At 27.2% G+C, this 27914-nt stretch overlaps 2 protein-coding genes across 6 annotated transcripts in view; both read right to left on the bottom strand.

Annotated features, from left to right (window-relative positions):
• Positions 1 to 8770, bottom strand: part of LOC113554430 (probable G-protein coupled receptor Mth-like 3) — a 37765-nt gene extending 28995 nt beyond the window's left edge. For 2 of the 5 annotated variants that reach the window (XM_026958271.1, XM_026958275.1), the window contains exon 1: positions 8499 to 8770. The gene's annotated coding sequence lies outside the window, so the exon portion shown is untranslated. Of the gene's footprint in view, positions 1 to 7803; positions 7914 to 8498 lie in introns of all 5 variants that reach the window. The other 3 variants (XM_026958273.1, XM_026958274.1, XM_026958272.1) reach the window with 3 other exon arrangements.
• Positions 8771 to 16681: 7911 nt separating this feature from the next.
• Positions 16682 to 27739, bottom strand: LOC113552295 (alpha-tocopherol transfer protein-like). Its single transcript, XM_026955098.1, has 6 exons — positions 27604 to 27739; positions 24930 to 25086; positions 21926 to 22181; positions 20196 to 20306; positions 17029 to 17134; positions 16682 to 16949 (listed from the first exon to the last, which is right to left on the bottom strand). The coding sequence occupies exons 1-6, from the start codon at positions 27737 to 27739 to the stop codon at positions 16837 to 16839; spliced, it is 879 nt and encodes a 292-aa protein (XP_026810899.1). The 3' UTR covers positions 16682 to 16836.
• Between the last annotated feature and the right edge of the window lie 175 nt (positions 27740 to 27914).

The following is a 27914-nucleotide window of genomic DNA, read 5'->3' as shown; positions in this document are numbered from 1 at the left end:
TTTCAAAAGCAAGTACCTATTAATTGAATGTTTTTTTACTAAAAATAATTCGAAGTGAACCACGTAATTATTATTATTGTATATTAAAACTAAAATTATTATTAATAAAGCAACTTACCCAATCTAAAAAAATAATTGTTTAATGTGTATTAATTAAATTGTATATATAATATAATATGCGCACATAAATTATTATGTACAAAATAATGTGGCCGATAAATAAAATATAATGAATCATATCTAAAGGATAAATATCCACCTATTATTCATTTTAATCTGTTTGTCATTGGAAATATTTAATGATTTTTTTTATCTGCAGGTTTAAATGGTTTAATTTACACGAAATATTAATATAATTTTATAATAAAGATGATTATTTGATTTGTAAAAACACGTGATAAATGTCAGTTCTATAAAATTGTTCGGAGAAAAAAATAGTAAGTATATCAAACATACTATATGTGATATTATGATATTAAATTTTGAATCCAAAACCACGCGATTTTACGATATCTATATACAGTATGATAATACGGCTTAATTTATCCAAATTCGAAAACAAGTACCTAAAAACTTAACGTTTTTTAGCTAAAAATAAAACGAAAAGAACCCCATAATTATTAACTTTAATAATAACATCTATATTATATTATCATTGTATTAAAACATTTAATACTAAAATTATTCTTAATAAAGCAACATACCCAATCAAAAAAAAAAAAAAAATTGTTCTATGTGTGTTAATTATATTTGTGCATTTAATATACTATTATATTATACAAAATAACGTGGCCGATAAATAAAATATATTGTTTTATATCATAGCCTTATTAGCCTATAGGACAAATATCCACCCGTTATTAATTTTAATCTGTTTGATTCAGTGAAAATATTTAATGTTTTTTTTTTCTCCGATGGTTTAATTTACTTGAAATAATAATATAATTGTAATAAATATGACTATTTGCAATGTTTGAACACGTGATAAATGTTAATTCAATAAAATGGTGTAAAGAAAAAAATAGTATCAAACAAATTATGCGATATCGTCATCATTAATGACTAAATGTTCATTTAAGGCCCTTACACGCTAGGTCAATATTATTCACGCACGAACGCGATTATAATTCACCGCGAACATTCGCTTAATGCTTAAAATTTTACAGCTTGTATTAGATTATACCATTCACACTATAATTATAAAGCGAGTGAATATCCGTCATTATCCGCAAAAATTATAAGTCGGAATCTGAAGTATATAAGCCCTATAAGTATACAGCTACAAGTGCAATTACAATGTTTACTCGGCGACGGGAGGAGAGTGGCCTGGAAAAATTATTGTCATACAGATTCGTTAAAGCTATAGGCATCCCCCTTCCAAAGCCATCGCTGTACTATTTCAAATATTATTAGTTAAATATAACTAAATTATCCTATATGTAAATTATTTTTAAATATTTCATAAAAGTAACATTTTATATTTTATTTTTTTGCACCAAAATGTATACATTAAACATAAGTAGTTACATATTTTATTCTTTATAAATATACTAAAATAACAATCCAAAAATGATATACTAATATATTAATTTCTATAAACTTCATAGTCGTACGCGCGGGCGGGACAAGTTAGACAGCTGCCCTTCAAGTGAGTTAATTTTTATTGTTCAAATAAAGTATATAAATTGTTACAAATATATAGTAAGGCAATCTTATATCTGGAATCATGAGTGATTTAATAAATTATCTTTGGAAATACCTACAATAATAATTGACAAGGACTGTGTGACCCAAAATTCTGCCGTCGCCGCCTCTCTTCCCTGTCAGCAAGGTCTGCGTATACGCCTATCATAATCATATATTTAGATACTCGTATGGTTGTCTATTAAAGACAATTATTGTTTTACATGTATCAATAACATAGTAAAAACATTTTATAAATTAAAATGAAATAACGTCTTATTTATCTATTTGTCTCAATTAAATAGTTTTAGAAAATTATTTTAATATTTCGTCGCCAATTATTATTTACTTTTTAAGATAACATGTTTTATACCATACAGAATTATCAACAAGGCAGTGAATATATTATCTTATACACCGTTAAATTACGCAGTCATTATTTTTTATTCTACGTATACCAGAAAAAGTCTTTTTATAAAATACCTAAGACTTTAATCAGTATTATCTGATTTCGAAGTAAAAAGAAGTGATTGACAATTATAACAAAAAGGCGACGTGTTCTTAAATCCCAATGATTAGGTCGTTTCAGAGTTGGTTGAACAAACTATTGATTTTAAACATCAACGTGTATTTTTATTTTCAAAAAAAAAAAAAAACGCTTGCAGTGGCAACAATATAGGATATAAGCTTGTTGTCGGACACACGTTCAACGGCGTATTATTTCATAAAAGGGCCAGTATGGTTTATTGTCGTTTTCAAAGAATAACGACAAAAAGACGTGTGACGAATCCAGCACAGTGGATATCATTCGATTGATCTCCGAACACCATTCGACCAAACACAAAAACATACCTTTTAAGTGTCACGTATACACACAGCGACCATGCTGGGCATCCGCTTGTCACACCCATATCGGCCCTAATAATTTATTACTTTATATAGTGGTCGTTTGTCCATATGAGCGTGTAAATTCTTTGGTGTTTTTTTTTCTATTTTGCTTTTGAAATTATTTTAAAAGAAATTACGACGCATTTCGAGGGTTATCTTGTGCCTGCGTTAACCATTCTCGGCGTATTGTCATACTACATGCATTTTAATATTATTGTGAGGGAGAGATTTCTTGGCCTGAATACCGAGCGCTGAATTTATCACAATTTATTCTTGTAAGAATAAACACCATTGAACAAAAATACATGTCGATGAAATTAAATTGGTATACTCATAAAAATAAAAAATAAATTAAATCATTCGATACTTTCAAATCAATTTTTAATTAAATCTTTTCAGTTCTCAAACTGTACAACATCATGGTCTGAATTAAATCAAAATAAAATAGTCCAAAGGTTATACATTCTAGTTTATAGCGTTAATTTTATATAATCAATAAATTTGTGTCTCGAGGTCGAAAACGAGATAAGATACGCGTTGATTGATACCCCGATGGTTATATAATTGCTTTTATTGTTTTTATTTTACATACTGTTATTTGCCATGTTTTCGTTTGGGCGTCGCCCGAGTGTGTACCGTTATCATATCGTACCTTTTTAATAGCCCTAGCTAGTGCGTCAGTAATGTTATCGTTGATAATACCTATAGGTACTATAACGGTACCCATAATATTATCTTATGTTAGTTTACATTTGCAATATAGTCCATACTACATACACAGGTATTTACTATTCGTAAATAACATTACCTTCTTAGAAATATTAAAAAAATTCAAATGATAAACGCAAAGAATTTGATTCAAACTTCTTATCATAAAGGTATCTAAAAACACAGATCGGGCAATAAGAAAAAACATTTAATTTAAAAAGATACCAAACTGAACGAATGTTTATATTCGATCATGTGAAAATTATAGCATTGAAAAATCCGGTGCACCGTAACTGCGCGTGCATTGTGGTCATTTTATAATGTATCACCTTAACTCCACACATGAGTTTTTGTTCTTAACACTGTAACTCAGCACATACATCTTTTATTTTTGTTTAAATATAATATATGTTAAAATAATAAAAATAATATTAGATAAGTAATACCGGAAACAGCATAACCATAACGACGTACTAAGAGATTTATATCAATCGTTTTAAATCTACAGGTAGTTATAACTAAAAACTAATCATCTAATAAAAATAATAATTATCAATACATATAACAAACTTCGTCGTTGTCGGTATAAAATTAAACGTAAATTATAATCAACTATTATTAAACGAAGTTAAACTTTTTACAAACTAGTCATTAATCGATACACAATAATGATTAGATATGGCTTTGCACTTTGCAGATATAGTAGTTTAATTTCAATTTGATTTTACACCGATATTGCAATATCTTTGTTTATTTTATGACATGCGGACATTTGGTGTTAAAAATATTTCTAAAATGCGGAGCTACGATGCGTTCATTTTTTCGACCGTGCGGAAATACGGTGTATGCGGGACTACGAATTCACAAAATATTTTTATTTATGCGGAGCTACGGTGCATCCGAAAAATCAACTAAAAAACAAATAAATAATATAAAAATATAAATATTAAATTATAAACATTTTTAAATATTAGTACACTCATCCGACGTTTTAAAAACGGTTGTAAGTCAAAATGATTTAATACATATTAATAATTAAATATTTTTCGGGTACAAGCCACTTCATCCCGTCATGGTGTACCTGGGTAATGACTAATTATAAATGAACAAAGACGCCCTCGGCTATGTCAAAGTATGACCTTTTTTCTCTCGGGATATTTTCTAAACATTAAAAATAAGGGTTATTTCGAGACACACCACTCCCTATTATTATCAAAATTCTAATAATTCAATTCCTTCTACAAAACCAAACTTAAAAATAATAGTAAATAAAAAGTAATAATAACATTCACATTACAATTTATAAATAAGTAAATAATAATCTCATCGTATCATACGCGATTTTTAAAAATTAAATTAAATATTTTGTGTTATACCTACCCATTATGAAGTTAGTAATTAAAAAGCAAATCGTTACGCATCATTTTTTATGAGTTGTGATTTGAAATTAGTATTTTTGGTTTATGGGACTCGGTGAATTTTTTTTAGCAATGCAAGTGCTCAAAACGTTTTGTGAATTGCTTTTATAATATATCATACTGACAACGGGGAGAAATGTATCTTGTAGACTCGAAAAACAAGAATCAGTTCTGCTTTTCCACTTATAATATTACGCTATAAAACGTTATATCCGCGGCGTGCAAACACGCAATTTGAGGGGGTGCTCGGGGGGCTCAGCCCCCCAAAATGGTTTGGTATATATCCCCTTCCACCTTTTTATATCTCGGGGAGTTTGCACACAGTACATACGTGCAAATTATAATAGCCCGCCACCTCCAAAATTTAAAACTCAAATTGTTCCTATGGCCGCGCGTGTATGACGGGTACCTGCAGCGCGGCACCTTGAATGACATTATCACGTCCATATCACATATACTGACATAATATTAATTATCGTGTTCATAATCATTACAGGCGTACCGCCGGGATCCGTGAACGCTTATACGAGATTATGCACTGTACACACCGTTTCGCCTGTGCAGTTCGGACGACTATTAATGTGTGATATTGTTATCGTCGAGGACTGTAATATTATGCACGTGCGTACGTACGAATGCGAGTAATACGTATTATGATATTCAACTGTGTACTGTGTGCCCGTGCGCGTACACCGACTACACATCATATAGACATACACATGCGTATACTCAATTAAACATTTGTACGTAAGATAATGTTGTAAACTAGACCCCGTGCTCGCGCGTGCGCGTGTGGGCGCGTACATTTAAATTCACGGTCGTACGTACCGTACTGTCGAACACAAGACATATTTTATTGTCATTTCGACGAATGTAATTTATTCGACGTGTATGTCTATAGGCTTTACGGGCGGGCGGCTGCCGGGGAATAACAAACGGCGCCTTAGTGGTTTTTACCTAGTTTTGTTTGTTTTTTCGCTCAGCACATTATACGCGCACGCACACGCACGCACACACGCTCGCTCACACACCGCCGTCCGGTTGAATACGATCATTAATTTGCACGACCGTACGTGCATAATATACGCTTGTGTACGAGCACAATGGTGACGTAATCCGCAAGACGTTTGACACACGCGAAATCCGAGTCGAATTTCGCGGCGGATAAACGGGCGCAACGCCACCGCTGTCAGTGTACATAGGCTCGAAGCTGCGGGATTTCCATTCCGGTCACGAGACGCGGTTTCCGGACGACAAGACGCGCGCCGACTGCCGTCAACTGCCTTACGCCGCCGACGATCAAGTCTCCGGATCGACGACTTGCACGGTATCAGTGCGGCTCGTTCTCGAGTGCCCTCAACCCTCCCTCGACCCACTCCTCCCCCCCGCAAATAAAGAAATGCCATTACCGGTACCTTTCCACCTTATTTTTAACTGCCATACGTTTAAATGTGTCTGCAATGCAGTCGAATGTATTATATTCCGATCGTTGTTGGGTCGAATTTCGATTAAAAAAAAAAAAAAAAATTAATACCTCATAACTTGTACTACAATATGTGTATATTATATACATTGGAAACTAAATAGAATTTTATCCTTGTTTTTATTTCTGAAAAAACTATCATAGATATTATCAGATAATGATAAAAAAGCATCGTACGTTATTATTATAATCCCTTAAAACCTTATATATCTCCTATGAATCGAGTTCCAGAAAAGTTTCATAGAACAATCGATTTCATTAAAATGCGGTCCTAAATTTGTATTGTTAAAAATGCACGCAAAATAACCATTGCGTATACAATAAAATAAAAAAATCATTTAACAAAGATAACGTTGATTATATTCCATTACGCTTTATTTGATTAATTGAATTTATTTAAATACGTAAATCGAAGTAGTCATGTACTCTACTAATTATTCTAGTTATGATAAGTCGTCTTAGATAACACAATACAAGCTGCATAAACAGGTGTGAAACGAAAACGAACTGTTCTAGTCAAACGTGTGTATTTGTATGTAAAATACATGCCTACCTACTCGTTATTTTGCATTTATTCTTCTCGAAAAGTCGACGAACACAATTAAGCATACACGATACACCTATCCCGTCTAGGTTTGTTTTATATGAGGAAGGTACGTCGGTTTTTGTTAAAAATACGCACATTAACAATAGAATTATTCTATAATTTCCGGATAAACTTTCTAGTGAAAATACTTTTATATTTTATTTGTACATTTTAATTAAAAAATTAACGTAACATTCATAGCCAGTAATGTGTGTGGTATTCAATTATTATCAACGGTTTCAAGTCGGTTTGACAAAAACAAAATTGTTATTAAACTTTCAGTCTTATCGTGTTTTTAAGTTGGTTTCATAATTAGTTTCTACGAAAAATATTGTTACTTAATTATTATCTTCTCGAGTTGTTATTGATGTATAACTGCTCTGTGTTCGTATCAAATATAAGCTTGTCACTGAAATATGTATTTATAATTATTAGTTCATTCACACGAGATTAGTGTTAATATGTATATTGCATACGAATCCAACCCTTAACGCATAATATTCTAATGTCTAATTGAGCCCTTTAGGTATAGATCGTATTTTGAAAATAAAGAAACTTTTCAATGCTAAATAATGTTAAATTAATACTAAATGAATAATATCATGTGCCATGTGCTAAATGTGTCGATACAGTATACTTAATTTACGAACAAATATTATATAATAGAAGAGAATTACACACAATAAAGTAATGTTTCCGTAAAGGTAAACTATGGCGTCGTGATTAAAAAAAAGCTAAGCATTAAAATGTTTTTAAAATGTCGTCAAAACACTAGTGTAATTTTGTTTTTAAATTACACGTTGTACGTTTAAAAAAAAACGTATTTATTATTATATAGGTATTAAGGTACAGTATTACATGTATAATAATATATCGTAATATAAATTTATATAAATAATATGTACAAAACACAAACCGGTTATAAAACCACTTAATTAATAGTGTAAGGCTGTAAGTATAGTCATCGTGTGAAATAGACAATTTGTGATTAGGTTACATTTTATATAGGGAAGTAATAATATTATACGATGAACAACCTGCAAAATATGTACACGGTCAAGGAGAAGATCTTGAAAATAGATTTGACGAACCGCGTATTTAGCAGAGGTAATATGGTCACATAATATGAATTTTTCAGGGTCGGTACCTGAAAATACAAAGTAAACACAATACCTATAATATAATGAACAATACTAAATTGCGGTTAAAACAATGTAAGTTTATAAAAATCAAAAATGTTCATTGCAAAGATCCTAAATAATATACACGGTCGCTTATATAGAAAAAATATAACAATCCCGATGTCATATCGTATAGGTACTACATACCCGTGGTGCATTGTCAAAAATAATGCCCAAACACACAAACCCAGCACAATATGTGTGGAAAGCGGATTTCAAAAGGTATCAGACATACGAATAAAAAAAATCTCGCATTTCACTGTTATACGTTTGTGTAACTATTTAATGTCACTACTCCTTTAATACACAATATTATTATCTAGCTACTAACTGGTACGAGTTTATTACAAAATACAGCATCGACCCGTGTGTACATACGCGCAAACACGAATCGATTCCACACATAATATTAATTTGCTGTCGACCGCAAACAAAGACGACGAATAATCCGATCGCATATTTCGTAGTACACGCCAAAGCTTATATCTTAACATACATAATATTATAGGATATTATTTACTATCGGTTTAAGATAATGTTATTGTTACTACTACCTTGGACGCGAATAATAGTGCTTATCGCTAGTTGTTCATCGCGCCGGCGATTCTACTCGTTCGTCGACTGTCAGCAAACGGTCGCGTGTTAACGAAATTATTTTACGACAAAAGTTACGTGTTACGATAACAGTCGCGTGCGACCGGTTCGGACTGAGTTTGCTAGGCAGAACCGATTACGCGACCGGCTGGAAAACGATAGTATACTATTTTGATATCGTGAAACGCCGAAAGTGTTCTCTGCGGTTTACGCTATACGCCGGCTCCGATCGTCGTCGGATCACTGACGCGGCCGTGGCTCGCGAATCGCCTCCCGATTGCGCGTCCGGTTGAACTTAACCAAACCACGCCTACTGGTCCAAATATAACTTAAAACCGTATAGAATCATAGTTAATGCCATATTATGTTTAATAATATTATTGTCGTTATTATAATTTTTTTTTGTCGATTTTCATAATCACCGTCCGGACCTTACCTATTCTTGTAGTTCCGGGACGACGTAATTACTTTTGCATTTGCGGTGTTATTTGCAGCCGATCGTCTCTCGACTACACTTTTCTAGTTGAATTCCATCACAACCATAATAGCGGTTTTGTCCTATACATATATTATGTATATGAAAACACAACACATGCCTACGCTGAATAATGCTTAAAAAATGTGTACAAAAATTATATTCAAAAAGTATAGGTAAGTAAATAAAATAATATTATTACAGCCTCGGCCGCTCCTCTCTTAATTTTATTTGATTATAAGTCACACAATCTGAGTATATATAAATAGTAAAATAGATAATGGGATTTTAAGTTAATTCGTTTACAAATACAGTGTACAATCAATTAATATAATTATTGTAAATTAAAATTTTCAAAATGATGTGTAATATTTATTCGTTTAAATTGTAATTAACTTGTATTTTCTATAATTGTATGTAAATAATACATATACATTATACACATATTATGAACTGTAGGGCGAAATTTTAATTTTTATCATTATAACTACAAGTTACAGTATAAGTAGATAGGTAGGTATAGCCTGTATACCTATACTCATATAGTTATATATTGTACTCTCTGTTGGTTTCTGAATGGGTTTCGTATTTTTATATGCAAGTGTAGATTGACCTTGTGGAACTCGAGCGCTTTAAATATGTAATAAAATAATAATTATATATACTTGTAATATGCACCGAATTTGAAATAAAATAACGCAGCTTGAAAAGTTTCAAGTAATAACGTAATGGTGTGAAATGGGAAATTGTATCCTAACATTTGGTTATTGGTAACAGATACCAATCATCGATTATGCCACATGTTTAGAAAATATTTATACATATTGATAATTACAGACACCGGCATAATGGCTATGAGCAAAATTATAACTTTGAGTCTCTTTGGAAACTACTCAAAATAACTACCGCTTATATCAACATAACAAATTCTATCCCTTATGCAAATTACCAGTATTAATTACTTCACTAAAGCCTGGTTACTACTACACCGTGTCCTGCAATATATGTGGAAACTATTTGATTTACCATAATTTTTAGCATTTTTAGAACAAAATAGTTTGAATTAAACATTTAGTCCATCGTGCATATTTAGAATATTATTTGTTGCTTGTGATCGCCCCCTACATTCCTCCAGATTGTCACTATCGCGACACTACATATTATTGTTTGTTCTAATGCATTATGAAAATACACGTATATTCTATATCTAATATATTATTAAATATTACGTCGCGTATAGGCGCAGTGTAAACATATCGTCGTCGTCGTACAAAAAATGACCAATTGATATTGTAAACTTTTTCTTGTTAACTATTCGTTTTAATATTATTAAAAACAATAAAAACGTTATCAAACAACATAAAATTGTTTTACTTTAGTATCGCATATTTGCAACTATGTATATTAATGTTATAGTTTACAAATTAAGATAACAATTATTTGTATAGATTATTATCCACACTCGTAAAATATTATACATATATTATATAATTTAATTAGTATAATATACATTATACAATTTATATATATATATATATATACTGATGGAATTATTGATAGTTCAACAAACTGTCAGATACGACTATTGTAGATAATTAATAGAATGGACAAATTGACGCAATAGAAATTCATTTTATCAGTCATTACCTATGATGAAAAATGTTATGTTATCATAAATATCAGCGCATAATCCATCACAATACTAAACACAGCGCTAAAATTATTGCTCGACGACTATATTTGCGTATATTGTATTATTTTACAAGTGTTTTTTTTTTTAATTTTGTCAAACCGGTGCATATTATAAGCAAGATAACACAACGTTTCGTCAAAAATAATAAGTATGAAATATATATATATATATATTAGATGATATGTTTGTGTGGATAAAATGAGTCATCTGACGACAGCCTACTTAAATTTGCGAATAAAATTTAAAAAACGCGCAGTGCGACATTTAAAACCACAAAAGTCGAAATCTGTTTGCGACCGATAAACAACAATGAGAAAAATAATGGATTAACCTATATTATTTTACTTGTTGGCAGAGCATTCCAATACGTACGAGTGATAATAAAAACATGATTAACTACTGAAGTAAAAATATTAGGATCGGCTATTAAGGTAAATAAAACTATTAGGTATTCGAAAGATTAAAATCGTATATTTTACAGATATTACTGGTTCTGGGAAGTTGGTAGAAGACTGTATTTTTATAATCATTTTACTTGAATTGATGTTATATTATGTTTTATATGCACTATATGACCTGCGTGGGTATAAAAAAATTAAAATAAATCAACATTACTACGTTCTAAAAAAACAAAAAAAAAAAAATACAATTTTCTAATACATTTGATATGTCAGCATGTCGTAACCTATACAATACCTAGAAATATATTTTGAACTACGCTATCGACATCATCTTTATTGCAGATGATTTCCTAAAATTAATTTTTATACGCGTGGTATACTTATTAGGTACTTAATATAATATGATGTGTAGTGAAATAAAATAAAATGATTGATTAATTTGACAATTTGGTTAGACATTAATGATATTATTATTGAGCAATATAAATTGTAGATAGTCGATTTGTCAATAGTAAATTTGTCGCGTTTAATCTATATACGCATATTTGTATGTATATAACGACGAGTGTGCCATTACACTTAATTAATTTACGAGTAGGCAACCAAACTTACTACAACTATTAAGTAATTGTATTCTGTTTTATTTCCAGTAAAACATCCAAACTACTTAAAAACAAAAACCTACACAAATAATATCCTAACACTCAGGCAATCAAACTTGAATCAAAACTGTGCTTTTATGTGCTCGAAGTAAATTTTTTTATTTAGCCCTCCCCCTATTTAATTTCTAGATCTGCGCCTGCTAACACTATAACCTATGGCTATACCTATTAAATGTATTATTATAAAATCATTTATGTCCTATAATTACTAGTATTAGGTGATATCAGAGTACCTATGTACGAGTGGTGAGTATACCTACTCAAAATGTACAGATGAAAGCCTAAATCGCGTTAGTCATTTTAATGCGAATACCCATGTTTCGAGAAGGAATACCTCAGGGCTCAGATCCGTACCAAAACCTGGAAAAAAGAGATCGATTTAATAAAATGATTGTCATATAAATTGAATAACTTACTTTTTTTCAAGAACAAAACAATTTATCACAATATATAAGAGAACAATAAATATTAAATGGGTTTTCTTTTTCTAAAATTATTCCCTTTATCGTCAGCTCGGACTCCTTAAACTAACTTGAGTAACTTATCAATATTTTCAGTAATTTAATAACTATCGATTCTGACCGAAAAAGTTTAAAAAAAATTTACCAATATCAACGTCTAGACGTTCGTTTGTGAACGCCAATCAACGATCGATAATATAATATTATGCATTAAATGGTAAATGCATAACTATCTGTACAAAAAATAAAAAACCCATAAATTATAATCAATTTTTTTATATATAGCTACTAGTAAAATAAACTATGATGATTTATTAGTCGAACATCTATTGTTAAATATAAATAGGTTATATATATTTAGGTCATATCATAATTGATATTTGACGGACGGCTTTTGGTAAAGGTGTTCAATAATAATCTTTTCTTATAATTTACTAGTGACTTATACGCTGCGACCGACTCCAGAGCTTATTTATTGTGTCGTAACAATTTATGTGCATTAAACGTCGAATTAGGAACGTTCGTTCGTAGTATATATATATATTACATTCACCGTATAATTTGTTAGACAAATAAATTTCACGACTAATTTTATTACACGAGATACATTTTTACAATATTCAAATGATATAGCACGCTCAGCCCAGAGAAAAAGTATGCAATTTATATACCTACAATATGTCTATATATAGGTAGTAGGTACATGAATATATAATACAATAGTAGGAATATAAATAAATAAATAAATAATTGGCGTAACGTTATAATAATAATAATTGTATTCGGATCAATGCACACATTTTAAATACTAAAAACAATGTGCTGTAATGTTCAAATACAATCGTGGTAAAAATTCGATCATTGTAATATCCCGTATTCACATGCTTAGCCAGATTTTGATACTTTACAGTGAAATTCGTATTTACATATTACGTATAACAATAGGTATAGCCAAACTCTACTATGAAATCACATCATGCACTTAGTATTTCACGATCAGCGTCATTTAAAAAAGTTAAGTTTGTATCTCGACGCGATGTTTACGTCCCCTATAATAGTACAATAGTTATCTATTAAATACAAATAACATATTGACCATCATCGCTCATCCAGCACACGGTTAACGAGTAACGACCAATTGAAGTTCATTATCAACTATCGTGTTGTAATACGCCACCTCCAAGCCGAACAAAGAACTCTTATAAATTAAAGTCATAATGAATAACACCGAGATGACTAATCGAATTCATTCGAACAGATATACAATATGTAAAATCCAACAGATTCTGTTTATTTACGACATAAATTATACAAAGCCCGGAAGTAGATGCATTCACACGATTTTACTGAATGGACGAACAAATTACTAGATCAGCAACCGATTTTATTTATATCTTTATAAATACATACTATAAAAAAATTTATTCTCCATGTTTCTAGGTTAGAGTTTTTTTATTTATTTGTATATTTTTCAAACTGTTTATAAAAGATAATTTTTAAAATTAATTACTTCTAACATGTCTATAGATAAATAAAATATAAAAGTAAGTTTATAGTATTTGACGGCGAGGCGTCCATCAGTTTTATTTTTAAATGTACAATGAAATTATATTTTTAATCAGTTAACGTAATTAAAATAAAAAAATTAAAGTATAAGATTTTTTTACTTATACCTATTTATAAATGTAAAATATTTTTTAAGGCATATTTCAGTGCATATATCAATATTTTTAAACGCATTAATGATTAAACTTCTTACAAGCCCTAGGTCATACAATCGTATTTTTCATTTCAAGCTATCCAAAAGGTTAAAGACTGTGTGAATTTCAAAACTAAGTTTAAATGTTTATGAGTACTTATGAAATGTCATAAATATAATTTTTACTAGGTATATACTTGAAAAACGTATTTTCTATCACTTAATATAATTTTGATTTGATAAGGGAAGGACTACCGTACGATTTTCAAAACTAGGATTTTATTATCATAGAGATAAAGAAATGAATTCCGAAAAAGTTAATTTTTACTATGAATAATTTTAATTTATTAAATAATTATAAGTATATGCCTATATAAGACTTGTTGATGGTCATTTATATGTTGTTTATTGTTGTTCTGTTGAACATCCAATGTTATAAAAATTTGAACTTGAAACACTAGTAAACATTTAATATGATTTCCGCTTAACTTTTTTTTTTATCATAAGTAGAAAATCTTGTATAAAATTTGCATATGTTAGATGCAAAAACCAAAATTTAAAATGTTTGTAAGAAACTAAAAAAAAAGTTAGTTTATCTATTTTGAAAATTTTGTCATGTACCTAAATAAAATGCTGATAATAACATTTTAATTTATATATTTTATCAATTATTTACCAGATATAGGTTATTGTAGGTACAAAAATAAAAAATAAATTAAACAACACATATATGACATATTATGTAATAAACATTTCATTAAATAGCATATTATATGAAAATAATTGCAAAAAATATAATCCTATTTTAAAATATGTGATTTTTACTACAAAGATCAGAAACATTAATAAATTTCCCCATAATTTATATAATGATATTTAACTATAATTAAATATCTGAGAATTGTGTTTATGTCAAATTTCTGTAAACATTATATAAAATAATATAAAATATCTTCAGAAAAATTTATTATGTTAATTATTACCGAGCAATAACTTTTTTTAAATTCTTAAATGTATACTGAAGACATAAAATTTATATTCTTTAACACTAAAATTGTATTAAAATGTTTACCATAACATAAAGCCGTAATTAGGATAAAGCGAGCGAGGCGCTTGTCTCGGGCACCTGATGTTGGGGAGCGTAAAAATATTAAATGATTAACTCAAGAAAAGATATTATTGATAATATAAGAATTTTCATCGATACGTTTATATTATAATGTTGAGAATTACATACTTGAGGTTAAAAATTGTATTTTTTGTTTTGCTTGAAACCTAATTACTAATTTTCTGATATTTCCGACTCTTTTTAAGAAATACTAAAAACTGCGAGTGTGTCACCACCCAGGTGGCGCATAGCTAGAGTTATGCCTCGAGATAAAAAATGGCTCGGTACGGCTCTGTGGCATAACATATATTATCCTAACCATGAAGCAAAAGACAAAAATAGTGATTTTGAAATTAACAAATCATTGTCTATTTCGAAAGTTATAATTCGTGTAATAAATAGTAATAAATCGATTATTTTTTTTTTAACGACTAATGATTTTACTGTTCATAGCACTTATACTTACGACTTACACCATGTTTCACACAACATATCCACATATGTTATATGTATCAGTTGGCTATTTTCTATTAGCGTAACGAATCAGACCTTCAGATCCAACTAGTGGCGTAATTAAGGTGTTGTTAGTTGTGATTTTGTGAACGACGGTGCTTTTGCATCTCTTGGTAATTTGTAACAAGTGCAAAGATCTGCTTTTACACGTCATGATGATACTGAACTTTGATTTTGTTGAAATATATTATTTAATTTTTTTGTTGATAAAAGATAACACAGCTGAAAAAATGTATTGATTATATTTTCACTTATAAATTATAGCCATAACATTACGATAACTCGTAAGCAAATAAACATTTTTTAAATATTAAATTTGTATTTTTATAATATTATACTCAGTGCCGGGTTAATGAATATACCTGCCCTTTACAAACCTTGTACCGTTTATAAAAAAAATTGAAAATTTGAATAAAAACAGTGTTAAAATTGTTTAATTCATTAAAATAATAAAATGCAATACATTGAATAGAACAAAAGTTATTGCATATGTCAAATAATGCTGTTCCGCCATTTATATTAAATAAACAATAAATATAAAAATGTAATGTAATAAATAGTATAGAATCGTAGTCTGAATAGTATAATAAATTAGGTTATTTACAATTAGTTTTAAATATCCTTATGTAAAATATATTATTTGCGACTTTATAATGAGTATTTTTCATTATTATTTATTAAATAGTATAAAATACAATACAATATATTATTTAATTTATTTTTATTTTTATTTAGGAGTACAGAGTAGATACTTATGTACTATTTTCAATTTTCTATACATTTTTTATTTTGTTTTAATTATTAATGTATTACGTTAGTCTTTAAGTTTTAGAAGAAGCAATCTGATTAGGAAAGTTTTAACGATAACACAATGTATTTTTAAAATATTTCGAGTTTATCTAAGTAAAAATTAAAAAGAAGTAGGTACTCATATAAAAATTACTGAGGTACAAAATAATAATTTTAAAATATCATCTAAATTATTAATCAACAACGTTATAAGCTTTTAATTTGTAATCAAGTATCCAATCTTACGATAAACACAACTTTTTAATTAAACTATTGTTATTTGTCTACTTAATTTACTTTAAACTATATTAGGTTGCATATTGACAAAAACCAATAATCTAAAAATAATTATCACAACATATAATTAATTATAATACAATTTCATTAAACAACAACTTCCATATTATTATTATAATGTTTTGAATTATTTGATCCATTGCACTAAAATGTGTGTCGTAAATTTTTTTTTCTTAAAATATTATTATATTTATAATTTATTCGTCATTTTGATCAAGTTGTTGATTCACATACGCCATTTGGTTAGTCAGTACTTCATTCTGCTCAAGAAAAACATCACGAATATCTACCAACTCATTGTAAAGTTCATCTAATAAATAAAATAATAATGATATTAGTTTTTAATTTTTAATTTTTATATCATCAATAGGGTGAAAGCTGATCCTTACCGTTGAAGAAAGTATGAGATTTTCCTGATCCTCCTACTTCTTCTGGCAATTCATTTCTCGATATATAATTGAAAATATCATCGGAACCGACTGGATGAAGTATTATCTAGAAAATGATCAAACAAAAATGTATTAATTAACTAGATAGATCACTATCAGTATTATAATATTATAACAATATAAAATAAATAATTCAATTATTAGAGTGTGTGAGTGTGTAAAAATAATATTAAATATTCCAGACATTTATTATATTTATACATATTAAATGCCTATGGAATCATAATATACCAAAACTTTTGTGTACATAAATTTAATTTAAAAAATGTAAGCAAGTGAATACCGCTCTACTATAGAGTAGGGCTCGAGTGAGGAGGGCTAATGTAATGGATGTATTAAATTTGAATTGAATGATATATTATTAAATAAGAAAAACGATTTTAAGCAGAGACGGTCTAGGATATTTTAACTGCAGTTAAATTCTTATTGACAATTAAAAAAGATTGGAAAATATAAATTTCTGATAGATAGCTTAAAAATAGTCCAAATATTTTGAAAATTATACGATGTATAGAAAACGATAATAATAATAATAAACACTTTATGAAAATGTCGAGTATCAATAGTATATTACTAAGATCGAATGTTGTTATTATTATGTATGTAATTGGGCCTGGCCCATTTAAAACTTAAATAAATAAATAAATTTGTTTTTGCGCTATACAAAATGACGACAAATAAAAAAAAAATTTAAAAAAATATATCATTATTGTAAAAGAATGTATTAATACATTCATTGTTCCACTAAGAATCTAAAATAATAAAATGAGTAGAAATTTTTGTTCTTTGACAATTAATTTATAAGTCATGATTATATTGACAAGCCCTAACAATAAAATGAAAACCATCAATTATACATAATACATTATTATATTAACCTGAATACATAGTTTTTTCTAGTTTTTCATAAGATTTAAACTACAAGATTTTAATTTTATTTTAGCCAATGCAGTGTTAGCTAGTGAAATAATCGCTATAATTGGATAGAAAAATTATAAGTCGTTTTGGATACAATACAGTAATGCAACAAAGACCCCTTTCAACAGCAACCAAGTTCGATATGTACCGGCGATTCTTTATTCAAAGAATACTTATTATTTCAAAAACTATTAACACCTTCAAAAATATTTTTCTTACCTAGGTAATTTTAAGGAACTAAAAATAAAAATTATATTTCTTATTGATTTATTTTTAAATTTTTATTATTTTTATTATTTTTACTTTTCTTAATGCCATACATTTTTAATTTCACATTCCAAAGCAAAATATTTTTCTGAATATTTTAATGCGTAAAAATTGAATTTTAGGGGAATAGTTAATTGTTTATACGTCGCCAACCATGGTTAATCGACATTTTCTTCATGAAATTAATTCGACACTGTTTTACACTGTCTGATCGGATGAGTAGAAACTCAGCCGTTGTTTTATAGTTTTATACATTAGTGAGTCATTATTATCAAGTTTTTAATAGCCGAATTAATAGTCAGTAACATTTCTTTGAAAATACTTAGCAATTTTAAATTCCGTAGTATTCTAAAACCAATTATAAACGCACCAGACTTATATTTATTTATATTTTTTATTCAATAAGCATAAACACATAAATCATAATAAAATGATTAAAAACATTTATTTTTCATTTAATTTTTTGCACATATTTTAACATTATTTATGTATTGTTTGGGCTTTCATTTATTTGTTTTAATATATACATATAATATTATATTTTTACTTTGAATAATCCTCTAAATAATCTATAGTTAAAAATATTTTAAGTTTAGATAATGAAGTGGAGTGCAACACAAGAGAACCTATGCAAAATGATGCAGCCCTATACTTCGCTCATCTAAACTTAAAATATATATATTTTTAATGTCATTATATTTATAAATATTCAAAATAATTTTACGTAAGTACAATAACTTAATTTATTAAAAATGCAATAGCATTGAAAATAACTTGAGAAGAATGTGTAACTTTACTATATATTAATATTCAAATTATATAACTCAAAAACATGTTCTGCTTGAGTATATTAAATCAAAAATAAATATTATCATTCAAAAAGTAATAAAAAAAAGCTATGATTATAAATAAAAACAAAATTTTTCAAATATGTGTTATGTAATGATGACTTCAAATTTTGTTGAAAAAATATTTTTAAAAACCTTTATACTTTTCGAGATAATTATTCAATTGAGAATCAATTGAATCACTCAGTATAATATGGATATTATTATTTATATTATAATATATAGTATATCATACAGCATTTTTTATTGACGATGAATAATATTATAATCATTAAATATAATTAATGACTACAGCGTTCACGTTCACGGTATCTTAAGGCAATCAGGTCACTGGACAACATGCTAAATATGAAATAGTGGTTTTTCTGTATATATAATTTACCTACTTAAGTACGATAAGTGTTTAATAATACTTATCAAATTATGCTTGCATTCGCATCTAAAGGATTGATATCATAATACCGTTCAAATAATATATTATCTGTCTAATAGTAATCCCTCAGCTTTTTGACTGTAAGAAAATTTCCTATTTTTAAAATAAATGAATAAAAATAAACAAAATTATAATTCGTAAAAATAATTTTTTGCAACAATATGTTTAATTTGTTTTATATTATAATTTATACTACAAAATTGTTTTCAGATTTCAATATTAAACTCAAATGCACAAAATAAAACTTAATTTAAAAAAAAAAAAGCCCGCGAAGAAAATGGACAATTGCCATGAAACCTCCTCAAAGACATCCGTATCTCACCTATATCTTATATCTACTCTACTAGTTCACTTATTTTGTATATTATAACTTAGCTCCTCGTATTATTTTAATCGTAACTATAGTTATAATTTTACGTTCAAAATATCACGATTTCAATAGATATAGTTATTTCTTAACTCTAAATCATGCTATCAAACATATTATATAGTTATATGTTATATTAAATTGTTATAATTTAAATTTAACGTTAAAATAGAACAATAAATTACAAGGTTTTCTGTTGTTCATTTTTTTGTACGCAACATACATACTTAGCTACGTAAGTATTCCTTTATTATATATTAAAAATGTATTTTACCTTTTCTAATAATTCTTGATTAGCAAATCGTGTAACCATTTTCATTATCATCTGCGTAGCCGACCCAGCATTCAAAACATGTACGGTTTTTAAACGAACTGGTAGACCAACCTAAAAATATATAAGTGAATTACTTTGCGTACATTTTTCTTTTGTAAAAACTTATAGTTGTATAAATATTTTCAAGTCCAATGAGTTATTATTTTATCTTACAATACAAACCGTACCTAATTTATAATTCTATCTATTGACATAATATTATGATCTTAATAAAATGAAGCATATAGGTATATAATTTATCTGAGTACATTTTTTTAATGATTAGTTGCTATTCTTTTTCAATGTCAACAAGTAACTTTATAATACGGACTTTATTTAGAAACTAGTTGGATAGCATTGTACGCGTGGTCATCGCTGTAATACTATGCCCAAACATTTAAGGCCGTTGTGGGCCAAACAAATGCATGTAAAGAGACACACGATTTATTTAAATAAATACATAATTCAGAGACCTGGCTTATAGGTGGCCAAGAGGGGGGCTCGTCATCGAGGACCACGTATGTATTGTTACTTCGATTGTCAGCTTAAAATTTTCATTTCAATTGTCTTTTGTAATTATTTCAGTTAATAAATAAATGTAATTATAAATGTTGTACATTTTAAAATACACTAAAGAAAAATAGTGAGTTAGTAACCGCCATGTAATTTCTATATATTTAAGTTCGTGGTAAAAATATAAGCAATAGCTTAAAATGTATTTAAATATTTTAAAAATTGCATTGTGTAATAGGTACGTATACAAAAATATACCTAAAGATTTCAAGTCATAATAAATAATATTATTTAATAACAAAAAAATGAGAAATCGCTAATTTTAACCGTAAATATCCAATTTCGTCAAAATTTAAACTTCAGAATCTCATAATAACACAAAATAAACAAAATATTTAAAAATTATTTCATGTCTAGTAAATTCTATTAATTTTCGGTAAAATGTCAAGTCTCTACATAGTAATTCATTTTTAAATATATTTTTCTTACATATATATTCAAATATATTAAATGAGAATAGTTAATATAAAATGTAATTAGTATATTCATTATTCTTACTAATTTCAATATTTAATATTTTTTTGTTAATTCAGTATTATTTAAGTTAAATTAATAACGATTATTTTACCTTTTTAATGTTTAAAATTTATATTTTATTAAGCTATCATAGTTATGTACTAGTGGCTTTTTATTAATAAAAAAAATAAATTATATATACATTTATGCACATTTTAACTTTTAAATTTAGTGATTCTTGTTTAAAGACGTATTAGTTCTGCCATTAGAACACCTAATATTTTATGTAGGCATTAAAGTTATAATAATGAAGTAATTTACATGATATATGTTATTAAACAATAGTGATGTATTCTTATTATTACTGGTATTATTTCTTAATAGTGCGTAAAGTAATAATATGTATGTCATCAATTTACGAACAGTATTGGAATGTTGAAAAAATAAAAAAAAAAGATATACGCTGGGCTGTATAATATTTATTTCCACAGATGTGGTTTCACAACTAATTTTCTACCCCGGGCCACTAGAGATCTTAATTCAGGCTATGGACAATAAAGATCTCTAGGTACGTTTCAGTATAACATATTCGTCATATTATATCATAATGAGTATACATTGTTGTTTTTATTATAAAAACTATAATTCAAATATCAACTTACTTCCAAAAATTTCAACATTTTACCAGCAATTCCAATTGGTATTTTTACGATGTGACGCCAACTTAGCCCCTTGGTATCTATTACGATAACCATTCCGTCGCACGTGCCGTACTTCAATAGCGTATAGTTCATCCACATAGTGAGGTATTTGAAAAGTGATAAGTATTCAAATATCTCGTGATTGGTATCTTGAAACATCATAAATAGCACTCGATCATTTTTGTCAGTGTTGACAGTCGGCATTTGACAAATGCTCCTACACAAATTAAAAAGACAAAACTAAATTAGCCTTATAAAATAAGAGCTGTTGTCTCCTCCACAAGCTTATAAACTTTTGGAGACAATCATTTATATAATTTATTTAAAATTTATTTGTATGTTTCTTTCGGTACAATAAATATTATATTATTATTACAAAAAAATAATTAAAATCATTATTCTTTGTTTGAAATGTTTAAATAAATTGGTGTATTTCGGTTGAATTTTAACTTAAAATGTTCATAAAAATCTAAATTTATATATTTTTAAGATTTGTTTGGTTTCAATATCCACTTTTTATACTAAATAATCAATCTGTAACTATAAAAATTGAACATTTTATACTCGTACATTTTTTATTTCAACATTATTTACAATTTTTCATGGTTTTCATGAATTTTATCTACATTTAAACTTTAAATGCTTATAAATAAAAATCACAGCATTGTTAATGTCCAAAATTTTATGAAAATATCATAAAAAACTATTTAAAATAAATAAATATAAAATAAAAATAATGCAATATTTTAAAATCAATATGTTCATCGCTCAGCACACAATCTAAAATTACTTATAACAAATATCACTTTCCTATTACTCCAGACTCTATACCTAAATGTAACATATTTAGGCTTTTTTTTACACCTAATTATGTCTAATTTTCGTAATCAAATTATAATTATAAAATATTTGCATAATTTTTTACTGTATAAATAAACATAAAAAAATCTATAAAATGTAAAAGCTATTTCATAAAAAAAAATTATCGGCTATTAGAAAAAAAAGAAAAAATTCAAATCTTAATCATTAACATCGAAAACTAGTAAAAACTAGATATACCTACATTATTATTTTTAGTTATAAGTAATACGTAACAAAAAGCAAAAAATATTAGCAATTTATAATAATATGCATTCTATTATAGCGAAATTTATTTTTTCTAAACACAATTGTCCCTTATTATATACAAGGATATTTTGTTTCTTTACAACATTACTTTGATCAAAATTGTGATATAAAACAAATATTTTTTATTTTTTTATAAATTATTATCATATAACCACAAACGTAATTTACATTTGTGTTTCTATATTTTATTGTTTGTATGGGCATTAAGTAATAAGTGTTTAACCTAAATATTTGAAATTTGAAATTAAATAAATTATATCGTTTTAAAATACACAAAACTTAAATGAAAAAATAAGCATCTATCTAAAACGTAAGTAATAACTCTGTTAGAGCAGTTGTTTATCGCTATCTATCAGTTTCAGAATTAATTAATAGCATATTTTTCTTTTACTAGTTTACATATTCTTTTCTGTAATTAATAATTAGCACTGAGGTTGTTAACTCAATACATGTAGTAATAGTACCTATGCATTATTTTAAAACGCAAATGGACGTTAATTGAACAAACAAACAAATACATAGTAAAATTATTTTATAAAAAAAAAAACTATTCCTAAAAAAACGGCCAAAGACATGAATACAACTTTTTTTAAATTTATACTATACAGCATTAATGCATTATACACATTAACATAACTACTGGCATCGACTAAAATACAAATATTTTTAAACAAATGTAGTTAAAAATAAAATAAGTATACATAAAATACACAAAAATGATTTGTCAAAAACTAATCACAACGCATACGTTCACAATGTTAAAAATTTTTAATTTGTCTCGATAGTTTATTTTTTTTTAAAAGTGTCGGACATTAAGCTGACAGTACTAAACAGTAAACACTTAATTATACTTACACAAAATACCACTTGATTTAAACTTTAAATTTTATACTCATGACTCTCCAGTATTGCAAGTACCTAAGTAATTTTTTCGCAGCACAAGGCCATAATTTACAAGTAATCCATTATAAAAAAATTATCTATCGTGCAATTTACTATAGCTCTGAAAATTTAAGGGCGTCAAAAAAATATAAGTAGTTTAATAAAGAAAATTATTTTCTATATGTTACACGATAATGATGAAAATATTTATATTAAAAACTAAATCATAATAACTAAATTTAAAAATTGTATAAAAATAAATTTAAAAAATAGATTTGAAATTATAAAACGCTTATTTAAATGTTCATTTTTTATAAAAAATTACAGTATAATAATTAACTTAATATTAAATAATGCATTTGAAATCATTGAAATAAAAATAGAAATTTCCCAAACATCTATGCTTACAACAATAATGATATGTATAAGACACCTCGTTGTTTTTAATTTTCCCGATTTGATGATTAACCAGAAATTACACATTTTAACCACTAAGGTACTATAAATAAAAGTCTAATTGACAATTTAGAGATGAATAAAACATTTAAATTATCTAATTTTTCTCATAGTAAAACACAACACATAATGGCATACCAATAAGTTGCATAAAGTTAAATTAAAAACCCAAAAGTAATTTTCTTGTAGTGTAGATGGATATTTTTGGTAGCAAGACATTTTTGTGTCAGATCAAATGTCGTCTAATGTAATTTACCAAAACACATGGCATGAATCCGGGAATTTTAAGTAGTTCGGAGACACTGTGAAGCCATATTCCTATAAACATAGCCTCGAATTGACTAATATTCTTTACTTTATGTCTATGGCTAATTTAAAATAATAATATGTTTGTCATTTGAACGTTCGATTCTGAACAATATATAATATTAACACGAAAAAAAATACCAAATGATTAATAGTAAATAATAATTAAACTAATCGTAGTTGAATTACTTACAAACAATTATAACTTAATTCTATATCATCGGCTAATGGGTCCAATTCACAAAACACTTGTGGAATTCTGAAGTGAAACTGGTAACATCTCTTAATGGTCTTTTTGGCTAATTCTATATCAAAATTACAGCTGTGTAGAAATGCTAAATATTTTTTGTCTGAAAAAAAAAATTTCATTATTCAATTTACTAAATTATTAAATTAGAATTTTATATAACAGCAATACAATATAGAGAACAAATTAATGTTGATGAAATTATAATTATAATATAGTATAAAACATCGTGATTATAAATTTTGAAGCTTTAAAAATACTTTAAAATAAATTTTACTGAGTTAAAATATTATTCATTTTTAATTCATCATTTTAGTTAGGTACCTACGAAATGTTTATTTACCTATTCAATGATTATGCATATCCCTGTATGAATTTAAAATAACAAAAATGTAATTTAACATTATTAATATCAACTACATACCTACATATACGTATGTATTAATAAGGAAAATATCATCTTTTAAAATATATTTCAGTGTAATTTTAAAACATAAAAATGTGCAATGCATAACCTAATCTAACTGATTAGTCTAGAAAACAAAATACAACTAGTTTTAAAACATCTAAGCTAATTATTTGAAACTTTAAAACTAAGTAAAAATAGAAAGGGCCATGTTTTTTACATATTAAAATTAAATAGATCATTTATTTAGTAAATAACCGTTGCAAGCAAATTAATTATCAGATAAAATTAATAACATTAAAATCTCGCTGGTAAAATGACATTAAATTGAACATATTTCATAAAAGATTTTTTGACGATACATTTACTGTTATTATTTGTAAATGTATGTAAAAGTGATGTTTATCCAAAAAACGAGAATAAAAAATAGATTTACATTTACGAAATTACGTATAGTTTTAAGTTATAACTGTTATAAGATAAGCCAATTAGATGTAGCGACAACCTTGTATGACTGTCGTTTTCCATTAAAACATACTTAAATCTAGAATACATGCAAATTTAATAAAAAAGACAGTAAATAAAAACTAAATTGTATACATTCAAAATTATTTTATAAAAAATTAAGTAGGCCTAATAAAATTATATTGAAGTGGAAAACAACGTTTTTAAAATGTTAACTAGATAGTCATTATTAATCTTATGTGATTAGTTAACTAAAAAACTACTAAATATACGAGTACATGCAGTTATAAACGTTAAAATAACGTAATTATAATGTACAAGGTACAACATATTGTGTATTTCGCTCTAATACCAAAATATGCAAAATTATAAACAATAATAAATATCTTCAATAGATCTTAATCAAAGTGACATTTTTATTTTTTATGTTATTCTTTATCTTTTACACTTTATAGTCTGGTTGTTCTATAAAATATAATCTAAAAAATAACTGCAATACAAATCACTTATGGGTATGTAGGTACTCGGTATTATTTATCGGCGTTGTTGTTCATCGACATACAAAGCTATTAACAATATAACGATCTAAAAATAATATTATTTTGGAAATAAAATTACAAAAATCAATGTCCCTCACAAAAATAAAATTTACTAAGTTATCCTAAAAAACAATAAAGATAGGCATTAAACCAAATATGAACCTACTCAATAATATTTTTAAAACATCAAATATTTAAAAAAAAAAAACTGAAGTTTAAAATAGTTTTGTCTAAATTTAATTTCTTGTACGAACTAATAAAATACATACATTAAATCCACAGCCACAATAATTTTTTAGTAACTATTACCTATTATTAATTTTGGTGCTATTTTTACATACAATCTCTACGTGGCATGTCTATTTATAATGTATTTATTTACTTGGTTTAACTGATATTTTATTTGATTTATTATGCTAGACGAGTTCGTGAGGTGTTGTTTGTTGAAAGTAATTTATCATAATATTATGCATAATAATTATAGATAGTGACTAGCAAGCAAGAGATCGGTCTTAATAATTTGTTGTATCGCTTTTTACACTCGTTGTTGAATTCAATTCACATTTTAAAATCTATTTGTTATACGTTATCACTAATTTATTGCTCAAAATTCAAGAGTAGAAAAACAAAAAAAAATTTTACCCAAGCATTACGCGGAAAAGAATCTCCACTGAAACATTGATCAACCAATGTCAAAAAAAAAAAGGAGCATAACTTTTTAAATCGAGTGATGTATACACATGACACAAATTCGCCACCTTTTATTATAAAAAAAACAACTTAAAAATTATTACAATAAAAATAGATGGCTCTTATGAAAAAAATCATAATAAAAAGGTTTAAATCATCCACGGGGTACTTCATACATTGTGTAAAAAATCTAAGTTTTTAAAAATATAGCTCCTATGTATTTATAAGCATAAAGTACCTAGTCTTAGCTAAAGGGGATTACAGGCTTCAAATTTCTCCCCGAAATGTTAGACGACCATTTGACCATCGAAGTAATTATAACTTTGTGAAATCAAACTTATTTTTTAGTGAATATTAAAGCCCCCCTCTCCACCAAAAAAACCTGATTGGCACTGTGCACGAGTATGTATACATAAAAATTCCAAAATAACCATTTGAGTAGATTTATTACCAAATTAAAAATTGGGTGGAAGGTGAACGTTCTAGTGAACTACCCCGTTTATTATATATAGGTACTAACCCGATATAGGTGGCAAAGTCTGATCATCCTCTAAGCTCTCCTTTAACTTTTGAATATCGTCAAACGTGAGCTCTGGATATTTGCTCTGCTCTACTTGCAGGTATTCACTGAACGGCGTCAACGGGGAGTACGCCATGTCGATGAGTTAACAATACGTATTGGTATTATAGACCAAAGTCACACTATATGAAAAATATAGCTATTGTGACCGGTAGTCACGAAATAATGTACAACAAATTGTTAATTATTTGCAGTTGGACGCATAGAATTGTCGTGTTTGCCGCCAACACTCGAACGCTAAATTTTCTGAT

The sequence above is a fragment of the Rhopalosiphum maidis genome, chromosome 2, assembly GCF_003676215.2.
Source record: "Rhopalosiphum maidis isolate BTI-1 chromosome 2, ASM367621v3, whole genome shotgun sequence".
NCBI lineage: Eukaryota > Metazoa > Arthropoda > Insecta > Hemiptera > Aphididae > Rhopalosiphum > Rhopalosiphum maidis.
The sequence above is the reverse complement of the archived record's forward strand: the minus strand, read 5'-3'. Positions and strand labels throughout refer to the sequence as shown.